The following is a 23,844-nucleotide window of genomic DNA, read 5'->3' as shown; positions in this document are numbered from 1 at the left end:
GGGGTCAGAGGAGCTCGCCTCCCCTGCCTGGCAGCAGCCAGTGAGTGCGGGGCTTTTTGTTTGTTTGTTTGTTTTTAAAAGAGCCGGGAGCTGGGGCTGGGCGGGGCAGCCATTGATGGGGCTGGGAGGGCGGGTGGGAATTGGGGGGCACTCAGGGGGGATGGGACCTGGCAGGGGTCCCCCCATGGTCCCCTCCTCTGTCCTGCAGCCCTCCTTCCCCCACCCCCTACTTACCAGCACGGAGTCTGGGTCCAGCTCCCTGCAGTAGCGAATGAGGACTGCCCAAATCTCTGAAGCTCTCCGAATCTTTTCCGAATTGATTCAGAGAGCTTTGAATCAATTCATAGCTTTTTATTGGTCTCCCAATTTGATTCAGATTTGGCCACCTAATTGAGCCGAATCTTGTCCGAACCAAATCAGCACCCGAAGCTTCGCACAGCCCTAGTATTTACCACGTGTCTAGCATACTGTACCACATGCATTTTCAGATGTCATGATGCATCTTGCCATGTGTTGGAATGGAGCTGTCTGGGCACAGTTACAAAGTTCTTTTCTCCTCCTAATGCTTTCACAGTAACATAAGCCAGCACTTGAGAGAGAGTGTCTCAGATCTGACAGTTTAATTTTTTTTTTAACTGCTAAGATACTCGTAGCAACAGTGGCACAGACTGAGCACTTACTGGATGCCAGTTATTTTGTCCAGTTATACTTCCACACTAACCAGAAAACTGGGTGATTATAAATTTTATTTCTCTACATTACTGATCAATTTGAGTGGTTCAGAAAATGCACGCTGGTATTTCATTGGATAATAAGACTATTGAAGCTTATTTTGAAATGTGTCTTGTTTTTTCCAGCTGATGCTGATCATAAAGTTGACTCAGGTTCAGGCAGAATCTTGGGCAGATTTCGAGGTAAGCAAAATGCAAAACGCTTGTGACCTTCTGAGTCTAATATCTTTGGTTTTATTCAAATAAAAATCAGTCCAGGAACAGATCTGAGAGCATTTCAGTTCTGCCTGTGGAATTTTCCCAGTGCGAAAAGCCACGGAAGCACGGCTTCTCAGCTCTATTTTTCATTATACATTTATATAAATGCCTGCCTCTGTACCATATTTCATTTGTTGACATCTGGCCACTGAAGATGATCTATAATTCCCACAGGGAAGCCAGTCGCTATTATACTAACTTTTCCCTTTTCACAGAGAATGAAGTGAAGTGCTACCTCTGTGGTTGCTAATTATATGTAAATCTCTGGAAGCACGAGGGAGCATGCTCAAAAAATTATAGCTTAATCCTAACTAAGTAATGGCTCTAACAGTTTTTTTTAAGGGTAGAACTACTTCTACCACAGTCCATGTGCCTGCCTTCCCAAGATGGTTCATGCATATTGGCCTTTGAAAACAGCGTGGTAGAAATTGGTTTTAGAAAAAAGGATAAATGCCATTAAAGTGGTGAATGGTTAGATGGGATATCTTCCTCCCAAGTTCAGTAAAGAGAAGCTTATGTCAGGTATTTCCTTTCTACAGGAAAAGGTACAGGGGGCCTTAATCTTGGGAACTTCTTTGCAAGTCGCAAAGGCTACAGTCGAAAAGGGTTTGACCGACTTAGCACCGAAGGAAGTGATCAAGAAAAAGATGAAGATGATGGTACTGACTCAGAAGAAGAGTATTCAGCACCCCCACCCCCGCCCCCACCAGTGACTTCATCATCCTGAAACCAGCCTTTGATTTCTACATTAAACAATTCTACCAAGAATGCCAGATTCCTTTCCCTTTAGCACGTTTAAGATTTTGTGTATTTAATTGTAAACTGTACTAGTCTACGTGGGGCTGTACACTGGGATGTTTTTGGTTTTAGTTCAGTTTTAGTTTTGTTCTTTTAAGTGGAGGAGTGTCTGGAAGTTTCATATCAGTGCCGTTGTCTTTACGTGAACATCTTAATAAAGAAACCAATCCTCTTTTTATTGCAGTACTGATTTAAAGTAGTAGTATTTTTTCATTTCAGTTTTGGGACCTTTTCTGTACTTGTAAATAAGTCCCATTTATTTACTTTGACAATATTTTTCCCATAACACTTCAGTTGCCAATTTCTTTCTTTTGTGCCTTTCCTCTTCAATGTCCTTAACCTATTGCAGTACAGAGAAAATACAGTGCCACAAGAAAACAAAGCTGCTAAATCTTCTTCTATTTTTTTAAAATCACTAACATTAATATTGCATTGAAGGAAAGAAAAAAGTCTATTTAATTTTTTTTCCTTCCTCCTGATTTGATGTGTTTTTGGGATGTCTTATTTTTAGATGGTATCACTGTTAGAACACTATTTTCAGAAGCTGAATGTAATTTGTGTAATAAAGTGTTCGCAGAGCATTAGCTGTCAGAGTGTACTTTGGAATTTTTGCATTGAACGTTTTTGTATACAACTTTTGTAACAGTTACACAGACCACTTGACAGTTAAAAATTTTATCAATGTCTTCTACCAGCAGAGAAAAAAGTACTATTTTGTATGGAAGTTGGAAGATATTTTCTTATGTAGCAGGTTTAAAAAAACAAAACTAAGAATTATCGTACGTGTATAAAGTTCAAGCTTAAACCTTTTTAAAAAGGAATTTTGCCTGTATATCAAACCTGCAGGGTATTTACTTTAATAAAACATGATCAGAGCTAAGAGGAAACCTGTGTCTCAAATTACATATGCAAATTAGTTAGCATAGGCAAGTAGTAGCAATTCACTTGTAGAACTGATGTTCTCTGTTTCTCTCAACTTCCTCACTATTGATGCAGCATAGTCCTCATTTTTGCAGTATCACTACCCACACTGTTATACTTGCTGACAACCTGCTGGATAATTCTGCTGAATGTATGAGTTCTCAAAAGGGTGACATGCATGACATTGTCAGGATCTATTAGGCGAGTTTGAAGATCGCAGGCATGGATTAATCTATTAAAACATGAATTAATGGGCAGAGACTAAAAAGCAAGAACTTTTATGAGGGTATTCATATGTTTCTAGTCTGACCAAGAAGCAAACATTATCTGTGCTCAACTGTTTATTTTTCAATACAGATCATCTTGTCATCAAGAGGCTTGATGGATGTCTCTTGTCCTAACTGGCTCAAGACAGCTGCAAATTGGCTGTGCTCATCTTGTAGAAGTTATTGTCTTGCGTATTCAGAAAGTCCTTAATTATTGCAATCACCTTTCTCCAGAAACTCTTTCTACAGAAGATTTCTTTCAACTTGGGGAAAGTGATATAGGAGCCAGACAGAGCCAAATCTGGTGGATGGAAAAGCAATTCAGAACCATATTTGGTTGCTCTAGTCGCTTCATCTTTGGATGTGCAAGGTAATGCATTTTCCTAGAGAAGCACCATTCCTCAGCTTGCCTTTAAAGAGCACTTCTTCTCTATAGCTTCTTTGCAAGTGCAGAAGTTTACTAGCATGGTACAGACCAACAGTGGTCTTATCTGTTGAGAGGTATTCAGTCATAGTCATATTCTCCACTGTCCCAAAAATTCAGCCACCACTTTCCCATCTGATGCCACATTCTTGAACATCTCTGCAGGTAGAGACTCTTGTGCTTCCACTGCATGCGCTATTGCTTGGTCTCTGGATCAAAGTGCAAAATCCATTCTCTCAACCTGATTAGCAAGTCTACTCACGGGAGCCGGGGGGTTGTTTGTTTAAGTTTCCTGCAAATGTCAAGTCTCCAGTGTCCTCTGATCAGCTGTTGACGTTCTGCTCGCCCATCTTACTGACACCTTTCTCATGCCCTGGTCTTGGTTGTAGACTGCACCAACTTGTTTTTGCGCACTGGCTTCTCTGAGGCATCCTGACTGTAGCTTCTCCTCAGGGTTGATTCTCAGTCAGCTGCCCAATATTTTTACTTTGTCATATAAATAGCCAGTCTTTGCCAGCATTTGCTACCTTGTCCCAATAGATTTCCTTTGAGAATCAGTCCTTTCTGATGGAGGTGCTTGATCACTGTTCTTATTTCATTCTCCACTTTTAGATTGTTGGTAAGTGACTCCCTTTGACACATCTTCATGCAAATTTTGCACAGATAAAAAACAGCCACTAGCAAAGAAACATAGCAGAATATTAGTGCTTTGATTTGTGAGCCCTAGCATCTCATTAAAATAGATGAGGCTAGATATTTTCACAAGGCCCCCCTCCTTTTCATGGACCAACTTTCATCATTATCATTGCATGTACAAAACAAGCCTTTGCTTGTGCCAAAGGGGGAACTTCCTTGTTTGAAAAGAAATGGTTGAGGAACCATAGATCTTATTACTGAAAAGGGGTCTAGGAGTCTTCCCTGGATGGAGAGATTAAACTTTGTCCCTCCTCCTGCAGCAAAGGGTGACCATCTTGACTACACATGTGTTCTCTCTCTCTCTCTCTCTCTCTCTCTCTCTCTCTCTCTCTGTCTAAAAAAAAAAGAAAAAGAAGTGATGTGGCTTTCCAAAGTTTGTTTTTTAAAGCATTGGACTGTTGAGACCATAGCGAGAGTAGCTTACATTCATTTCATATTCTAAATCACTTCTCCAGCTAATCAAAGTGTCCCTCGTGTTGTAAAGTTCTGTTGTTTTCCTGCAGCGTCTCCACATCACACTTGGGACAAAGGTTAAGAGGGTTAGTATCTCCTTGAATGAAACACTAACCATTTGATCTCTTCCCAGACTTGCATGTTAACAAAATTGAGAAGGCAATCTGGGAGAAATACTGAAAAATGTGCATCATTTCTGTAAGCAAGTAGACCCTTGTAAAATATGCTAGGATAAGCCAGTCTTATTCCTCTAATATTTAAATAAAAGGGCAAAGACAAATAAAAAAAATGGTATCAATATTAAAAGACCCCAATACAGGCTGCTACGATGCAAGTAATGCATACATGATTCTGTAGGCCTACAAGTGTGCCAGAACCACTCCAACTCTAACCTCCTTCAAGATGAAAGCTAATGTGATTTAGCTCACTTTGTGTTGGTATGGGATCATGTGTATGTAACACATCACAACAGCTTCTGCTGCTCTCAAGCAACAGATCTCCCTCCTCTTTTTAAGCAGCTAAAATGTATGTCCATACCATACATGTCCATATTTTAGTGATCACGAGCTGCCAATGTTGGAAGCCACAATATGTGGAAATACATTCCTAAATATTAGCTTGTAAGTTAAAAAAATACAACTGGAAAACTGCAGTGTGGAGAACAATGAAAACACATGAAAGCTGCTGGGGGTTTTTTTTATATATATATATATATTTTTTTTCTATATATAGAGAGAGGGATATATATATAATATGAAAAATAGAGAGAGAATGAGAGAGCAAGAAATAGACATAAAGAGAAAAATAGATGCATGAAAAAAAGCCCCAGCAGCTTTCAAATTTTCATTGTATTCTGCACTGCAGTTTTTCAGAGTTTTTTGTTTGCTTGTTTGTTTTTTACTTAGAAACTAATATTTGAGGGGGACATATAATTTTTTGGTGAAAGCCACCGTTAAATTTTAATATAGAGAGACAATATGACAGACAATCATAAAAGCTATGCAGTATCTACAGATGATTATATACCAATAGGTTGTACCCCACCTTTCCTAGTATATTATTACAAGTAATTAATTATTTATTATGTGATTTATATGCTGCCCTTCCCAACAAAGGCTTGAGGCAGCATACAGTAAGAGAACAGAGCTTAAAACTAAAATATCAAAACAAACTAAAGATCTACTAAGTATCTCGGCCAAGTTTTGTTTGCTAAATGCCTGCCTAGATAAAAAGGTGAAGTAGATAGAGCCCTCTTAAACATTTTTTTAAAAGGAATTGATTCCTACTTGCTATTGGTCCCTATAAAGCATTAGTATGGGAAGAGAAGGTTTTAAGGTCAAATTTTAACCCCTAAGCAAATGTATTATGTGGTGAAGAGCATGTGTCGTCCTCTCTTCTTCGGTTCCTGTCTACACTACTAATCGCATGTTGATGGTGGTGGCTGTAGCTGAACATGTTTTAAATGCAAATGTAAGCAAAGATAAATTTGTTCAGCATTATTTACAAAGGCGTATAGTCCATGCACTCTTCAGCATGTGTTGAAGACTCGAGCTGTTTTCTGCCAGAACCAGTAGCGGTGTGTGCTGCCCAAGAAATGGTACAGTTCTGCCCCTCTCTTCTTTAAGCCACTGTTGCTTTCCTGGCCTGGCATGTTGTCACACTCGTTGAACACAAGCTGTGGTGAAACAACAGCTGTGTCACCCTGCGGGCACAGAGCAGCTACCCTGCTGCAATTTCTGGCTTTATGGGGAGCCTTGCAAACTAGACAGTGTGGACCTGCACAGCGCACAGGGCTCTGGGGCCCAATCCTGGTACAGTGGGGCGGGGCCCAAGAGCGTCATCCCACCATAGGGAGCCAATCGAAGGCAGCCTGGAGTGTGTTGGCAGGGCAGGGTCCCAGGACCCTATTCTGGTGCACCAAGGCTGTGCAGAGCCCAATCCTGGCACACAGGTACCAATCCAGCCTGCAGGCTTGCCCCACGCCCATTTTAGGGGGCTAAAAGTATTAGCACTGCTGCATTAAATTATTTGCAACAGTTATTTTACATGGTATAGCAGAACTGTTTTAATTGGGATATATGCTTTTGTCCTAGTTATGGAAATCACCCCAGTTAACTGACTTAAAAGTAAAGCCACTAGCTGTGGCCGTGTCCACATGTGCAATTAATGGAACGCAATAAACTCCAGTGCATATCACACTGGTATTTATTGCTCCCGGGTACTGCATTTAAACAGGTCAGCAGCAAGTTGAGCTGGGTTGGATTAGCCCCAGCTGGCAGAAGACTCAAGGAGTGAGGCTGCCAACACGGCTGCTCCAACTCGGCTCAATGTGTTGTAAACGGGCTGGCTGCAGCACGAGGGTGCTCCAGTGCAGGGCTAGCTGGCAGGCAGCCCCAACACTGAAGCACCCTTGTGCCCTAGCCAGCCCCATCAGCATCTACACATGCACTGCTGTGCACTAAAGAATGCTGCCATAGGATAGTACTTGTGTTTACAAGCATTAATCTAGGCAGAGTTGACTAGTTTCCTGTGCCCTAATAGGGCTGCACGTGTAGATGCTGAGACTATGGCAGAGCTAAATAGTCAACTCCACAGAAAACATATCGTGTAGATGTGCCCAGTTTTACCAATTCCAGGCCTTCAAAGGCCAGCTTTAAAAAATGGATTTTTGGAGAGGTTTTGTGGGTTCATGTTTTAAGTTTTTCTCAATATTTATAAAAGTTAAACATTATATAAACACAGGTTTCCTGTGGTTACCTGGCTCTAAAAGCTGGCACTTTATGAGAAGCCCCAAGTATTTTGAGTTAACAACATAGTAGGGAGAGGCACTGTCAGAAAAGCAGTAATGAGCTTATTCCAGTAAAGACTAGTCTCTTAAGGCTTCTGGGAGGCTTAAGATACTGCATTACTGACACTGAGATGAAGGAATGAGGCCACTCATTCTCCATAGCTGATGACGGGCTGCTCAGAGAGGAAACCCACTACATGTGGGTCATACACAAGGAGCAATTTAAGGCAATCATAAAGGCAATTAAAACATGTTAACAGGTGTTAACCCACACTAAGTACCCTGTAGATGTTCTAAAAGTATGCCACTTCAGGTGAGGGTTATCTTTGATCCCTTTTATCCACGTCATTCCAGGGTATTGTTAGTCTGCTCCAGGGAAATAAAATGTTCTATTTCCATTCCTCCAACATCCCAGGATGCACCATTCCCAGCCCTTCCCAATCTTTTGCTTCATAGGCAAATTTTCAACCCTCCTGAACTCTATTGCCTAGGGACTGGTGATGACCCCAAGCCAACAACCCCTCTACCCCAGGGGGTGTGACCCCAGCACACCCCAACCACTCTAAGCATCCAAGTACAGCTCACCAATTTACTGCTTGCTCTAGCACCTCTATGCATACAGCGTTCCTACCACCTACTTCTGTGAAGAGAATGGAAACCATTCTCAGCTGGGTCTCATCTCTGTCCTGGTGTGAGTACTAACCCAACCCCTCCTCCCAACCCAATCCCAAGTCAGTAAAATACATGCAAGATTTTAGTCGTCTTTTGTTTTTTTTAGTCTTTTTTTCACATCTTTTTCTTTACTTCTTCCCTCTGCCCGCTCACTTCAAACAGTTTTGTTTTTTTTCAAGTTTTTCTCTTCCCCTGCCCCATGGCTCCAGCTGGGTGCTGATGGCTGTGCAGTGGAAGTCACAGCCCCCATGGTGGTTCCTTCACCTATGAGCTACATGCCCTTCTCCCTGCACAGAGGAATATAGTCCTGGCTTTTGTCCATGCTCCTGCTCACCAGGCCATCTAGTCACAGTTGTGCAGGTCAGAGACAGCATTAAGCATTAACCTGCAACTGCTCTGAAGCTGTTCTAACTTTATGAAGGCATAATGTTCCATAGATTTAAAATGTTTTAAAGGTAATCTGTAACAGCACCCTAAGAGGCAAGGATATGCTACTGTTAGAGAAGCAAACAGGCAAAACCAGCACGAGAATGATGTGAGCACAGACCTAAGTATCACTAAGTCACCTGAAGGTGTCCCAATTAAACGAAATTACCATCCCAATTAAGCAGCTGTCCTTGCCATCAAATGCCATTAGGTGCAAATTGGTTCCGTGGGAAGTGTTTTGATTAAGTGGAGTTTTCCAATTAAGCTCTGTACTGTAGTCATTAATGAGAATTTATAGATCAATGCAGTAAATTGCAACAGTTCCTTGTTCTTGCACTAAGCTAGATTTATGAACCTCACTTCAGAGAACTGTCTGGTTGTTAATGTGATTACTGTCATGGTGAGACAGCCTCTTGAAGTGGACCTGGTGCTGGCCCATCTGTGAGTTGCACTGTATGAGGACTACGGAGAGCAGAGCGTGCAAATTTCTGTCTTATCATTGCAGCTCAAGTGACTAAGAGCCATTTGAGAAAAGACCAATTGTTTACCAAGATGTGGTTAAACAAGGTAAGGTCACTGCTTGCTGAGAAAGGAGAAGGTAAGAAGCATTAGGCTGAATTAAGTCTCTCTCCTACGCGCAAAAATCCTTTTACGCTTGTTTTTCATGTAGCTATAATGGGCTGTGACACTGCACAGTTCTTCTGGTCTTTTGCTATGTAATGGATGAGTGATGTAATGGATCAGGTGCCCTGGCTGCTGAGTGTTGCTCATATAACCTGGATTGAAGGGATCAACCATGTTTGAGGCCAGGAAGGAATTGTCTAGGGGTGTACCGATAGAGAATTTTTGGGCCAATACTGATGACCAATTTTCAATGAGCCATATTGGCTGATACCGACCTGATTCCAATATGCAGCATGGAGAGCAGTATCCAGCTGGTAAGGCTGTCGTGGGAGGAGGGAAGCGGTGTGGAGGAGGGTAGATCGAGGCCCCATGGTGAGGGAGGGAGTGGAGCTGGGGCAGGCACTGCACAACCGAGGCAGAGCACAGGGTAGAGCCGTGAGTGGCTCATCTGGGGAGCATGGGGTGGGGAGGTGGCCCCCACCACTTCACACACCCCGAGAGGGCATGAGGAGTGTGTGCCCCCAGATCTATGTGCGGGGCGAAGGCAGGCTGCCACTGCGGGCTGGGGCTAGGGCAGCACCAAGCTCTTCCCAGTGGGGGTTGGGCCGGGCTATGCTCAGGACAGACAATGGCGGCTATGGGGGGAACAGCAGCCACCCCAAAATTCACTGTAGCCACCCAACGCTCCCTCCCAGTGCTGCCACTGCCTGCCCTGAGCACAGCCCAAGATGCCTGTAGGCGTTTACTACAGGCCACTGAACCAAGGGGAGGAGCTAGATCTGAAATTCTCTCGAGAACTGACAGAGGCCACGCATGCAAGGGACTTGGTTGTTATGGGTGACTTCAATTACCCAGACATAGATTGGAAGGAACACTTGGCTAGGTCAAATTGTTCATGCAGTTTTCTGACTGTGATCAAGGAGCTTTTTCTGACCCAGGAAATGCAAGGGCCAACCAGAGGTAATGCTCTCCTAGACTTGGTCTTGGCCAAGGGAGATGATCTGGTGTGTGGCTTGAACATTGAGGGTAACCTGGGCAACAGTGACCATGAAATTATCAGGTTCACTGTCTGCCGTGAGGTCGACAAATCAACCAGCAGGATTGAAGTCCTGGACTTCAAAAATGCTGACTTCAACAGGCTCAAAGCATTAGTACAGGAGGCGATGCAGGACCAGGAAGGGAAGGCGAATGGGGTGCACGAAGAATGGTCGTTGCTCAAGGATTCAATCCTCAAAGCACAAAAGAAAACTGTTCCTGCAAAGAGGAAAGATAGCAGAAGGGCTGGCAAGCCCTCCAGGCTTAATAGGGATGTTGTGGTCCTCTTAAAAAAAGAAAAAAGAGGTGTACACACAGTGGAAGCTAGGGACAGTCCTCAAGGAGGACTGTACATTAGTGGCCAGCACTTGCAGGGAAATGATCAGGAAAGCCAAGGCAGTGACTGAGTTTAGGCAAGCCACAGGAGTCAAGGACAATAAGAAGTCCTTCTTTAGGTATTTAGGTAGTAGAAGGAAAACAAATCGAAGTGTGGGACCCCTGCTTAACACCTTGGGGCAGCTGATAAGTGACATTCAGGACAAAACTAAACTCCTGAATGCCCATTTTGCTTTGGTATTTCAAGGGGAAAGAGAAGTAAGATAAGGCTCATAGGGGGCATGCTGGAAATGGCAGCCTCGCCACTGTGGATGCTGAGCTGGTGCAATACCAACTAGAAAAGCTAGACATTTATAAGTCAACAGGACCGGATGGACTTCATCCAAGAGTGCTGAAGGAGCTGGCTGAGGTCATCGTGGAACCCCTGGCAAAACTCTTTCAGAATTCGTGGTGCATGGGGGAAGTCCCTGAGGATTGGAAGAGGGACAGCTTTGTGCCCATCTTCAAGGAAGGAAAGAGGGAGGACCTGGGCAACTATAGGCCAATCAGCCTAACCTCCATCCCGGGGAAAATCCTGGAAAAGCTCATTAAAGAACCTATGTGAGAGACGCTCACAGAAGGTAAGATTCTGAATGACAGCCAGCATGGCTTTGTCGTGGGTAGGTCTTGTCTTACCAATCTCATCTCCTTTTATGACCAGGTCTCTCACCACCTGAACATGGGACACATGGTAGACATTACATACCTAGACTTTCAAAAGGCTTTTGATCTAGTACCCCATGATATCCTTGTGGGAAAACTGGAAGATTGTGGGCTCAGCTGCTCAATGGTTTAGTGGGTGGAAAACTGGCTGCAGGGTAAGACCCAGAGAGTTCTCATGAACAGATCTGTGTCATCCTGTGCAAAGTGGCCAGTGGTGTCCCTCAGGGGTTCATGCTTGGACCGGTGTTTTTCAACATTTTTATCAACGATTTGGATGGGGGAGTGAAAAACTCACTGGCCAAGTTCGTGGATCACACCAAGTTACGGGGCAGTGTGGTCATGCCAGAAGATAGGTTGCAGATACAGGCAGACCTGGACAGGCTAGAGAATTGGGCAGACCGGAACCAGATGAAGTTTAACACTTCCAAGTGTAAGCTGCTCCATCTGGGGCCAAACAACTTTCAACATACATACAGGTTCAGTGGTGACAGCTTGATTTGCACCACGACCAAAAGGGGCCTAGGGGTAATGTTTGACCATCGCATAAATATGAGCTGTCAGTGTGAGGCGATGGTCAGCAGGACAAATAACACGCTGGCATGCATCAACCAGTGCATCTCGTGTAAAACTAAGGAAGTGATACTCCCGCTGTACTCAGCACTGGTGAGACCGCAGTTGGGGTACTGCATCCAGTTCTGGGCGCTGCACTTCAGTAAGGACATGGAAAAACTTGAGAGGGTCCAAAGAAGAGCCACCCATATAGTCAGGGACTTGCAAGGCAAGCTATATGAGGAAAGGCTGAGGGACCTGGGCCTCTTTAGCCTAAAAAAGAGAAGGTTGAGAGGGGACTTGATAGCAGCTTACTGCTATATCAGAGGAGTGGATCAGGAGCTTGGTGAACAACTGTTCACTAGGGCACCCCGGGGGAAGACCAGGACCAGTGGATACAAACTCCTGGAAGGCCACTTCAGGCTTAATACCAGGAAAAACTTTCACAATCAGGGTAACCAGACTGGAATAAACTCCCTCCAGCAGTGGTGCAGGCACCTACTCTGGAGGTTTTCAAGAGGAGACTGAACAGTCACCTCACTGGGGTCACTTGACCCCAATTGTATTCCTGCCTAGAGCCACGGGGGAGGCTGGACCCAATGATCTGTGAGGTCCCTTCCAGCCCCTAACAATCTATGAATCTATGCCTCTCCCAGGGGTGCACGTAGCAGCAAAAGCCACCCCTTCCCCCTGGCTCCACCCCGGCTGTGCAGCACCTGCCCCAGCCCCTCCCTCACTGCTGGGGCCTTGATCTGCCCCCCACCCCTTCCCTCACAAGACTTACCAGCTGGACCTGGCTGCTCTCCACACTGCTGGGCTGTACTCCTGGCCACCTGTGTGCTGTGCTGTGCTGCGCCTGTGCCTGTGCCTGCACCTGCAGAGGGCATTTATCAGTGGCACTATCAGCCACATCAGGCAAAAAAAGCTGATTGCCAATACAGTCAATTTTCCTTATATTGGTGCCAATCTGATATGGGACCGATGTATCGGTGCTTCTCTAGAATCGTCCCTTGGGTCTGATTGGCAAGAGCCATCAGAGGCTTCATTTGTTGTCTTCTCTCTAACAATGAAATGATCTATTTCCTGGCATCATCTAGTCATATTTTAGCTAATCACTAGAGTAGCCACGGCATTGCTGCTACCTTTGTCTCTTCTCTTTTCTTGTAGCATTGTACAGTTCTTTTTCCATTGGGGGTTGTGTGGCTGTGGTGTGCCACAGGAGCCAGTGAACATATTCTTGTGGACCATTTTAAACAAACTTTATTAGATTAGATGGATGTCTATAGGCCCAAAATGTGATTAAAATATACCCAACATGTATGTATGCATGAATGGGACTTCAGTTCAATACGCTTACCTTTGGTACTTTTCCTTCGTAGCTTTTATACAACCTTTAGGTTCATCTTTACAAATTAATATTATTGGGTGGGAGATCTGCTATGCCGGGTGGCTTTTTATTCCTCAGATCTCTGCTACTTGCCTCATCAAAAGCTGCAATTCCTTCCTGCTTTTGGGGACTGCTGTTAAGGATCCCAAAAGAACTTCTACCTGACCTCACAGAACAACTCTTTACACAAGTTTACAGGAGGTGTGAGCTGTTCTGAGCGTTTTACCAAAACTAGACTTCTGTAGACTCAGAGGCTCATGTATATCCATCTGTTCCACACAGCTTTGATATCCCCTCAGTTTTATGAATTATTCATACCAGAACAACACACCATGAAACGACCATAAAGCTCTACAAAGACTTACTTAAGCTGCAGGGGAGCGAATGCTGCAATTTGAGTTTGTGCTTGAATACTTTGTACCCTGGCATTTAGGTTGCACATTGTGTTCCATATCTTGAACCTGGCAGGTTGAAAGTAATGCGCTGTTTTTTTTCTCCAAGCATCAGGGGACAGTGATCTGGTTTTAAGTGCATGTTAGACTAAAAACAGTGTGCTACGGAAGTTACAAAATGCACGCCTCATATGAACTCTGTTTAGCAACTGCAAGTATTGTGTACATAACTATTGCATAATTTCCAGGGTTCGTTTATACTGTATCTTTGCTGTGGAATGGGCCATGCATCTCTCTAAACTAGGCTTTCCTGACTTCTTTCTGAAGCAGATCAATACTAGTGTTAATAAGGTTTGTTCTTAGTTTCTGTCCTGGTAAAATAATAGGGTTGGAAGCGGACCTCAAGAATCTAGTCCAACTTCTCTCTGACACCAGATCCTTCAGTTTTTTAAAACCCTCCAGACTGTCCAGGTGAAGGAGAGACGATCCTAATGAGCTGGTGAATTGGAAAACAAACTAGCTGTATTCTGTGCGCCATTGGGGACCACCTCTGGGTACCTGACAACACATTCTCTATTCCACACAAGGTCTTTAATCTTCCTGTTGCCTGCCAACACCATCTTCTTTAACACCATCCTTTCTCCATCCCTGCTGTGATGGATGCCCTGTTTTCTTTTAATCTCAAAAGCTGTCATCTGCGGTATTTGTTCTAGTATATTCACATCAACAGTGCAAGAAATTCAGTGACATCACTGTATGCACAAACAGGGCTTATGTGTTTGCAGAAAGATTTGCTTTATGTTCTAAAGTGAAACGGCCAAATTTGGATCTGGTTCTTGCACTGGTCGAGTCATTAAAGCATTCTTTTCTTGCTGAGAACACTGTTTGACACGGGATGATTGTCAACAAGGGATGGCTGTGCTATGCAGGTTTTTCCACCACCAGTTTCTACAGGCCACTGTGTTTTCATCCCGTCTTACTGATTTGTCTACTTCATAGTTTTACAATGTGAACTATTAAAACTTTTGCAGTGAGTGAGTGACCCCTTGTGGCAAAGCTTGTAAGGAAGAAATAAAAGCAAACTTTTTTTTTTAACATCCAGGCCAGTGGTTTTCAACTGTTTTCAACTCTGAGGTCCCCTGAATTTAATGGCACTGTCTGTGGACTTGGGCAGAGGGAACTCTTCCATTTCACTGCAGAATGGGCATGGGCCCTCTCACCTTTGCCTTGCAGCGTGAATCCCAGAGGATGCTCCTTACCTACTGGGAAGCACAGAGGCAGGAGCAGGCTAACTGTATCCTGAGCAGCAGGCTCATGCTGCCCCCCCACACACACACCCCCCATAGTCAGGCCAGACTAAAGCAGAGATGTCTCCCTCTGCTCCCCAGCTGCCTCCTGGTCTGACCCTACATGGCATCTCCCGAAAACAGAGGTAAGGTGGGGAAGTTCTACCTGGCAGCAGTGGCAGCGTGGTCCCCTTAAAAATGAAGGAACTGAACATTTAACAGAATATTAGGTTTGCAAATCAGACACTCAAAAGTTTGGCAGTGTCAGAATGAAGGTTGGCTGTGCTTTATAAGTACAGTCTAAGTATCTAGTCACAAACTTTTTTCCTACATGATGCTGGCATTCAGCATAGATGGGTGGTGTTCAGTGATTCCCTTTAGCATTTTCCTTTACTATTCACTGTGTGGTGCAACCCATGATTTACTGCATGCTATTCAAACCCTGCATACAGAATACAGAAAGCAGCATCTTCTTGTGGGCTTTTCTACCACTGTCACTGTAGTATCTGCTGTGCAGTAAATCCATTTTACTACCTAGTAAAAGTAAAACAGACACAAGATGCACAGCCTTAGTTGGCAGTAAATCACTCAAATCCAGGTTGCAGGTGTCCTTTGGGAAATGTGTAGTAACTCTACAATGTTGCTCCCAAAATCAATTTGATCCTGGGCCAGTGCAGATTTGTTCCCACACCACCTAGTGGCCAGATGTTACAATAGCTTCGACTGTAAGAAGCTAGCTTTGGAGAGTCGGTTGTGTTGTCAACTCCTTGCTATAGTTAGGGACATACTTAATTGCAGTTTTGCGATTTGTGCGGAAACCGTGAAAAACAGCAATCATCATGATCACTGTGAAAAATGGCATTGGCTGCGATTTTCTGCAGAATCAACCCCCCGAAAAATGCTTACCAGAATACGAAGATTTAGATTTAAATTTAATACTTAGATTTATAATAATATGGTAGTTTATATGATACCTCCATGGAATTTACTATTTAATTGGGCAGCTTTCACCTCTTAGCCAACCAGCAGCAAGGGATGGGGCCACCAGAGTCCCTCCTCCAATTAATGGTGAGGGGTGGGGCTCTGTGAAATGCACTCAAAATCGGCTGTATGAGCCACAAAAAACCCATTGTCTCACAGCAATTTAAGCAAGTCTCTATAGTCCTATATTACTGATTTCAAACTAACAGAGTTAACTACCTCTCTCCGTACTACGGAGTAAAATCCAGAGTCAATTACACCACAGTGCAAGTCTATATGAGATGTTTACTGCACAGTTGCCTAACAGTAAATGTCTCAGTGTCTACATGTGCACCCCTATTAGGGCACACAAAACTAATAAACTCTGCAGCAGGGGAGGACTTATATTTACAATTTCTCCCCTGCTGCAGAGTTTTTTTTGTGCAGAACAGCTGGGTGCTTTAATGTGGGGGCTGCCTGCCAGCTAGCCCTGCACTGAAGCAACCTCATGCCCCATTCAGCCCCTCTGCAGCAAACTGAGCCCAACTGGAGCAGCCCCAGGCTGGCAGGTTGATCCCCTGGACCCCTTGCCAGCTGGGGCCGCTGTGACCCGGCTCAACATGCTGCGCTCCAGGAACAAATGTAAACCATGCACCCAGGTGCTTCCCAGGAGCAATAACCTGCAGAGCAATAAGCTCTGCAGTTTATTGCTAACCCCTAATTGCATGTGTAGATGCTCCCAGTAACTGTGCCATTTGTCTGTACCAACAGACACATTTAATAATAAAGGCAACCTTAATACTGGCACTTCCTAACTCTTCAGCATTTGACTTTGCAACCTGAATGATCTTTTAATGTAGGATTTTGAGGTATAATAATTTTAAAGATCACAGGAGAAAGCAAGAACTGACTGGGTAACGTTTTCTTCAAGATAACAGACAACACAGGTAATCAACTTCCAAGTCCAGAAAGTTTTTTAAATCAAGCTGTCTGTGAGCTCACTCTTCCTATTTGATGGGAACTCTCTAAAATTGTCTTCTAATACATATTATTCATTTTCTGGATTTCTAAATGCTCTGTTTACAAGATCTAAACTGGCCTAATAGTTCTTTTAATATATTGTGAAACAATCTAGGCATTAGTTCCCTGCAAACACTTGAAAATCATGTTTTCTCCCCTTGGTTTTTTTGTCCTTTAATTTAAAATAATCTGTGCCTTTATAGTCTGATGCTATAATATGCCCTTATGCTGAATTCAGAGCAGAGAGAAAAGCGCCCACTCATATTAGGCCAAACTGATTATGACAGCTGCTGATGTGCAGTATTGCTGTACTCCTGTTGTCTGGTGAGATTTTAAAGCTCGCACATTTTGTTTTTATCTAGCCTAGCAGATTAATCAAATGCATCAGCTCCATCCCTAAAAGAGAAATATCCCCATACCCACTTGTGATGTCACAAGGGGTTACTGAGGTCACTATAAGAATATCTACCAGAAAAGGCCATCAATCTTGGCATTATACCCAAACAAGCAAATAAAACATTTACCCAGCTCTCAAGAATGACGTTTCCAGGAGCTTTGTTGCTGCCTCCTGTGAAAGCCAAATCATGCGTCATCACTTTGATTCAGCCATGAAGCAGGGATTCTATTGATGGAAAAAAAGATAGTAAGTATTCATGTCTCATCTGTGGATAAAAATGGAAACATTTTGGCACAGCATGGGTAATAGCTGCATGAGTTTTTATGTTCTAGGTATAGGAAGGGGCCTGTTCTGTTATGTTTCTTATTTAAATACACACTTAGTGTGGTACAGATACTTCCTACTGTAGTGTGACTCCCCATTGTTTGATATCAGATAATAGTACATGCAAAAGTAGTATCAGTTTAAAAGGGGGGGGGGTAGAGGAGGGGGAGAGAGAGAGGGCAGAAGAAAAATTTGCCATGTTTCTGTGCTACGGAATTTGCCCAATTCAACTTTTCCTTTCACTCTGTTTTCCCTGAACACATTCATTCTATTGTTTCTGTGTAGCTAATGCACCACCAGGTGGCACAAACTACCCTATAAAGAATTAAGGTGGGGAATCAAATAATTTGTAGGTGCCCTGTTGCAAATTAAATGTGTCTGTGCAATTGACAGAGAAGAGTGTAGTTGTGGTAGGTCAAATATAAATAGTGTCTCATTTTTTTCTCCAGGAAGATCAGAACTGCCTCAAATATTGGTGGCATATTTTGGGGGGAAAATTGCTCGAAGCATTCCTACCGACTTCTCTGGAAGTGCTGGCTTTTCTGCCATACCCACAGCAAGGGTTCAGGCTTCCAGTTACCTCTCCTGCAATTTTGCTCCTGATTGTTTCAGGATGGGGCAAATGGAAAAAGTCTTCAGAAATCCACAATTCTTTTTGCTAAATCTTCTTCTTCTGACTATATCCAGTGAGTGATCCAGGCTGATGAATTCAGTGACTGCTTCCATGCTAGTAGACATATAATTACCAAGAAACTGTGAACCATGTATTCCTTTACTTTCCTGCTTAACATGTGATCAGTTTGGTGGTTTCTGTTTGGGATACTACAGATATGACAGGCAGATTCTCTGCTATTTCTAATAGGGATAGAGCAAACTAGGAGGCAGCCCCACAGTTGTCTGATATATATCTGAATCCAAAGAGACTGTCCACTAGCTGAAAAATGCCAGAGCACTCCTTGTGCAAACAGTGTGAAGTTAGGAGATAGATAAGAACAGCTTTGCTTGGTCTTACTCCAAGAGGGAATGTATAGATACAGAAGAAGCAGCAGAGAATTGTTCAATAACCCTGGCCCTCTGACAAATGAGAGTCCAGTGAAAAAAGTCTGTGCTGCTATAACTCAAAATGTTGCCCTAATATGTACAGGCAAAGGCACAAAATCAAAATGTTACCAGGGCTATTTCCTATTTATGAATGCATTTGCTTTCATATTTTTTGTAATGTAAATCTATTTTGATTGAATTTCCTAAGATTTTTTTAAAATTCATTTTAAAACAAAGACAGGAGATTCTATCATGCCCAACTGAATGGTGAAAAGTTGACAACCTGCAGGTTTTAGTTTCCAATTTTTAGCTAGAGTAATTTTTTTCCAAGGAAAAATTCACTTGATTTAATCAAACTTTTCCATGGGAAATCCAGCGTCCAATCAGTTCTAATGGTACTCTAGTGCTATTTCCACATATGTATAACAAGGTGGACAATACATTCTGTCCTATAGCCTTGTTCAATAACAGCTGTGAAGTGCAGAGTATGGTTGATATTAATCAGTCCACGAAACAGGTGAAACTAGAACTGGCTCCCAGCTCTATGCTCCTTTCCCTAGGCCAGGGCTGTCCAACTGGCAAGCTGCAGCCTGCTGAGGGTTAACATTCTCTCACCTGTCCACTGCTAAGCTGTCCTTATCACTTGGATGGCAGCATCAGCTGAGGCGCTCAGGGGTCCCCCTTCAGCTTCTGGTGCATGCCCCTGCTCCAGGGGGGAAGTGTGGCATAGCACAGTACAGCCCACCATGCTGGGGGAGCCAGCAGGGGAGCCCATGGCAGGTCCCTATGTACAGTGCAGCATATAGCCTGGAGGAGCCATAGCCCCCACAGTGTGCAGTCCCTGGCTGCTTAGAAGTTGGACACCCCTGCCTTAGGCCAAAGAGTACTGTAGGGTTGGGAAACAGGGAAAAGAAGGTGGTATCCTCCTCTTGTACCTGCATTCAGTTCAGGTATAAACATAGGAGCATGTAAAGAGCACTAAGGCAAGTACACAAAGGGGTTTTGTAGTTATTTAACTGAATCTTGGCATATTTTCAAAGGCGAAAAGTAAGACGTGAGGAAGTCAGATGTAGTGAGCTCTCTTTTAAGGTGAGAATTCTGGTGAGAAGAAGAATGTAGGAGACTGAAGACAGATGCAGAGCTGCTTATGAAGACGGCAGAGGCCATCCTCTAGGCAGGCTGGAGACATGCATGAATGGTTTCATACAGACACAGACCTCAGCCTGCCTGATAGACTCTAACCTCCTTTCCCTGCCGGAGAGCTTTGCTAAACTCTGTATTACCAGAAACAGAAACTAATTTCAGCATTCTTGCTTCTGGTTACATCAGGACAGAAATAGTACTTCCTTATGGCTGTAAGCCTGCTGGCTTCGTGTGCAAAACTGTTCATGTATTCAACTTCTGGTAGCTGCTATTTTCTGAGATCGTGCAGCCTTGGGCTAGAGCCTGCAACTTCCAATAGGAGTGGGAACTATTTCAGGGCAGCTGAAGGAGAGTCTGAACTATCTTAGCTTCCTGGGACTGAAGGCAGTGATGTACTTCAGGTTGTAGTCACTTACAAGATCTGTACACAAAGGAACACGTCATCTCTAATGATCAATGAAGAGGTCATATAATGTAATGACTGGCTATGACTTTTGTAATCAAGAACTAGAAAAATGAAGTAAGACTAGATTAATCTATCAATATTCTGTAGCTTAAACTGAAATTGAATCTGATGAAATGTGCTTTTACTGTGCTCTCCCTATGTTCTTTGTGGAACAACAAAGGCACATTAGTTCATATACAAAATGAAACCCCATAGTCCTACAATATTCCAAAGCACATACAGTAGTAAATAAGTCAAAGTATTTAACAGTTATAATTTAGTCAAAGGATGAAGAACTTCCAAAGTTTTTTCAGCCTACCACCGAAGCATAGAACCATTTCTGCCACAGAGGAATAACATGGAGTTTTATTTACTTAGGTATCCTCTATTTTGGTCTGAAGAGTCCAACAGGTGGGAGGCCACTGCTCTGAATTTACATTAGCTGGTGGAATGTTGTGATCTTCCATAAATACAGGAAGATCACTTTTTTGTGACTTTTGCTGACTTTTACATGTTGACAGTTCAAGGGCTTTGTCAGGTGGAGGCAACTCATCATTTGTTGTAAAGGTGTTTCCTTCCCCTTTGGTGATGGTATCTTGGCAGACCAGCCCACAGGATCTTTCAGATAAGCCAACATAGTCATGGTCAACCACTATTGCACCTTGTAGAAAGTAATGCTCATCTGCAACAACAAAATGTGTGTTACAACATTTCCTTCACTTCACATTAAGTCATTTTTAGCTGATGCTGGACAAACTAAGGAAGATTAAAGCAGTTTCTGTATTATGGCAATACCATCTTAGTGCCGGCCTTCAAATTAGATCCATAAAAAGGGACTGAGGGGGACTTTGGGGACCTAAATCCATACCTGTGATCCAGGAAATCCTGTTACTGGTAGCCTAAATCTGGAGGTACCTAAACTAAGCAGCAGCCCGTCTATTATTTATCTCAGTTTCCTATGTGTTTTTCCTAGACATGGCCAGAACTGCCCCCATCCAAGAAGCAAGGTATGTAATTCCACTTATTTGAGCCCTGCTGAAATCTAGAACCTGAGTGAAGTTATATCTAAATCCCCTGAGGAGCCCCATCTAGGGGACCCAGGGGTGGGGAGCGGGGGAGAGCGGGCACACTAGGCTGAAGATCTTAAGAATAAAGATTATACTTCATACTAAATGCCAGTATATACTACTGTTATAAAATCTTCTACCAGATTTCAGAGTACCCAAGGGCTGGACTTCTGATTCAACTGGTTATAGCTAGAATGTTTTTTTCATTTTAGTCAAACCCATTTTGTATTTAAGAATAAGGTGGAGAAGGTACGCCTTTCTTTTCTAAAGGTAATAGAAAAGACTGTTCTCTCAGGGCTTGTTTTAATGAGAAAAATCTCCTGCAAACCAGGAAAGATTGTACACTTAAGCACAAGTATTACCATTGTTGAGGAATAGCTAGTGCATCTACATGGGGCACTAACAATGCTTTAGTGGGCACATCTACATGTGCAGTTACAGCACCTGAGTAAACTGAGGAACTCATTGCTCTAGAGTTAATTGTTCCTGAGTGCACTGTTTAAACATGCACCTGGGAGCAATTTACTTCAGAGCGCTAAGCACTAGCCAGGTTGGAGCAGCCCTGGCTGGCAAGGGGTTCTAGGGATCAGCCTGTCAGCCCAGAGCTGCTCCCCCTGGCCCAATGGGGGCTCAAGCAGACCCCACACTGAAGCAGCTGGGTAGCACCTATACATGCACTGCCACAGAGTGTTTTTTTAATCTGCAGCAGGCTAGTACTTGTATTTATTTGTATTTACAAGTACTAGCCTGCTGCTGAGTAAATTAGTTTACTCTACCCTAATAGGGGCACACATGCAGATGCTGAGATGTTAGTGGTGCGGCTAACTAGTCTACTGTGCAGTAAATGTCTTATGCAGATGTGCATGCACGTTTGGTTCCCCAGGGGCACCTACCAGCAGCGCACCTTATGCTACCACTACTTGTCCCCGGAGAATGCCTGTGCCATACGTCCTCTGGTGCGTGGCAAGTTACCCCGGGTGCAGTAGGGGAGGCTGGAGCCAGCACCGTGCTGGCCCTGGCAGCCTTACCTGGGGTTCTGGGGGCCTCCCAGGGCTGCAGCAGCGGTGATCCTGCTGCACAGAGCCTGGCCGGCCACAGAGTGCGACTCTGGCCAGCCAGGCTCCAGTTTGGGTGGCACATGCTGCCGCCATGTTCACCACTCCGCTTTTTTTCCCCCACAGTTCTTTTTGACCCCTGGACATCCTTGCAGTGCAGAGAACAATGGAACATGCAGTATGTGGTGCCGCAGATGTGTCATGCTCATCTGAACATGACCTGTATGGTTTAATTTAATCCAATTCCAAAAGTGTCTGCATGGGGACCTATTATAGAATGGGTATTGCATTCTCTGGGCTATTTCTCCAGGTAGAAAAGCCTTAATTCCATGTAAATGCCTGAGCCCCTGAGCTGTTGATTGGTCACCAATAGGGTGAAACCACTAACTTGTCTTCTGTCAAATTCCAATATCCTTACTCCCAACTGTTTACAAAGTAAAAAGGTCCTGCTGACTGTTGGAATGCAACTTGAAGTGTTTGGATCACTGCTATGGTCTGGCATTTTCTTTTGAAAGCCTGAATCACCTCACTTCACCACCTCAGTACCTGTAAATACCAGAGTGTTTAGGTTTGGCAACAGATTTCTCTCATTTTGGACTTTTCTCTTTATTTGGCAAATGGTATCTTTACTCTCTGATACATAACTTCAGAAAGAGAAAAATCAAAGTTTAGATTCAGGTTAAGCAGAATGTTGTAGAAAACATGTTAGGCCCTGATCCTGCAAAGTCTACTTAACATTTCATGTTGAGAGTAGCTCTACTGTAGTCATGGTAACAGTTGCAAGTCCATGGGAATGTGTGTGTACATAAAGTTAAGTACACATATATCTTCACAGAAATCCAGGAGCCTTAAAGAGAACAGAGGACTAATGCTGGGCCCTGGGATCATCACATAAGAAACATAAAAATTAATTTCTCATTACATCTCTGGGAAATTAAAAAACAGACAATTTTTCTTGCCATGATCTGTCATGTACAGAGGCAGGCAACAGACATAAGGATTGTTTTCTCCTATGAAATAAAAGCTAAGTACAGGCAATCAAAAGGCCCGAGGTGGAATCAATCAAACCTTTGTGGATTTCTCTAAGTCAGGGGTTCCCAACCTTTTTAGATCACAGACCAGAAATGACCACAGACCAGCAAACTGAGGATCGGCAAACTGCAGTACGGAAGTGACCGGCATACTGCGGAGCAGCAGTATAAAAAAGGGTTGGCTGCCGCTCTGCAGTATGCTGGTCACTTCCAGACTTCTGATCTGGCAGCCAGCCCTCCTGTGGACTGGCAGCCAACCCTTCTGGGCCATGACTCAGGGGTTGGGAACCTCTGCTCTAAGCTGCAAAGAATAAATCGGAAAGGAACAGAACACATGTTCTGCCATCAGTGGGGCTGAAGGACCCACAGGGATGCCTGCCCTGGCCCAGGGCAGCAGGCTGGGGGTGCTGCCACATACCTCCCTGTGTGCTGTCCAAAGGTAGCTGAGCCAAGCCAATCAGCAGGGTAGACCTGACTGGCTGCTGAGCACACTGTCATAACCTAATGAGTATTTGTGTGTGTGCTTCGGCACTGCAGAATTACTTCCCGCCATCTGGAGCTTTCTTTGCACAGTGCAATTCTCAGCTGCAGAGAGAAAACCCCGGTGCAAAGGAGTT

At 43.8% G+C, this 23,844-nt stretch overlaps 2 protein-coding genes across 11 annotated transcripts in view; one reads left to right on the top strand and one right to left on the bottom strand.

Annotated features, from left to right (window-relative positions):
• Positions 1-2,670, top strand: part of PAM (peptidylglycine alpha-amidating monooxygenase) — a 166,660-nt gene extending 163,990 nt beyond the window's left edge. For all 4 annotated transcript variants that reach the window (XM_006022903.2, XM_006022900.2, XM_006022899.2 and 1 more), the window contains 2 exons: positions 858-914; positions 1,529-2,670. In XM_006022903.2, the coding sequence (XP_006022965.1) occupies positions 858-914; positions 1,529-1,716 (245 nt within the window). In that variant the 3' untranslated portion in view covers positions 1,717-2,670. The remainder of the gene's footprint in view (positions 1-857; positions 915-1,528) is intronic.
• Positions 2,671-2,821: 151 nt separating this feature from the next.
• Positions 2,822-23,844, bottom strand: part of GIN1 (gypsy retrotransposon integrase 1) — a 36,081-nt gene continuing 15,058 nt past the window's right edge. For 5 of the 7 annotated variants that reach the window (XM_025203295.1, XM_025203299.1, XM_025203296.1 and 2 more), the window contains one exon: positions 18,760-20,756. In XM_025203295.1, the coding sequence (XP_025059080.1) occupies positions 20,449-20,756 (308 nt within the window). In that variant the 3' untranslated portion in view covers positions 18,760-20,448. Of the gene's footprint in view, positions 4,076-12,531; positions 12,554-17,248; positions 17,347-18,759; positions 20,757-23,844 lie in introns of those variants that run through there. The other 2 variants (XR_003093893.1, XR_003093894.1) reach the window with 2 other exon arrangements.

This window comes from Alligator sinensis, unplaced genomic scaffold (assembly GCF_000455745.1).
Source record: "Alligator sinensis unplaced genomic scaffold, ASM45574v1 scaffold575_1, whole genome shotgun sequence".
In the NCBI taxonomy this organism is placed as follows: Eukaryota; Metazoa; Chordata; order Crocodylia; family Alligatoridae; genus Alligator; species Alligator sinensis.
This window is presented reverse-complemented; position numbering and strand designations above follow the sequence as displayed.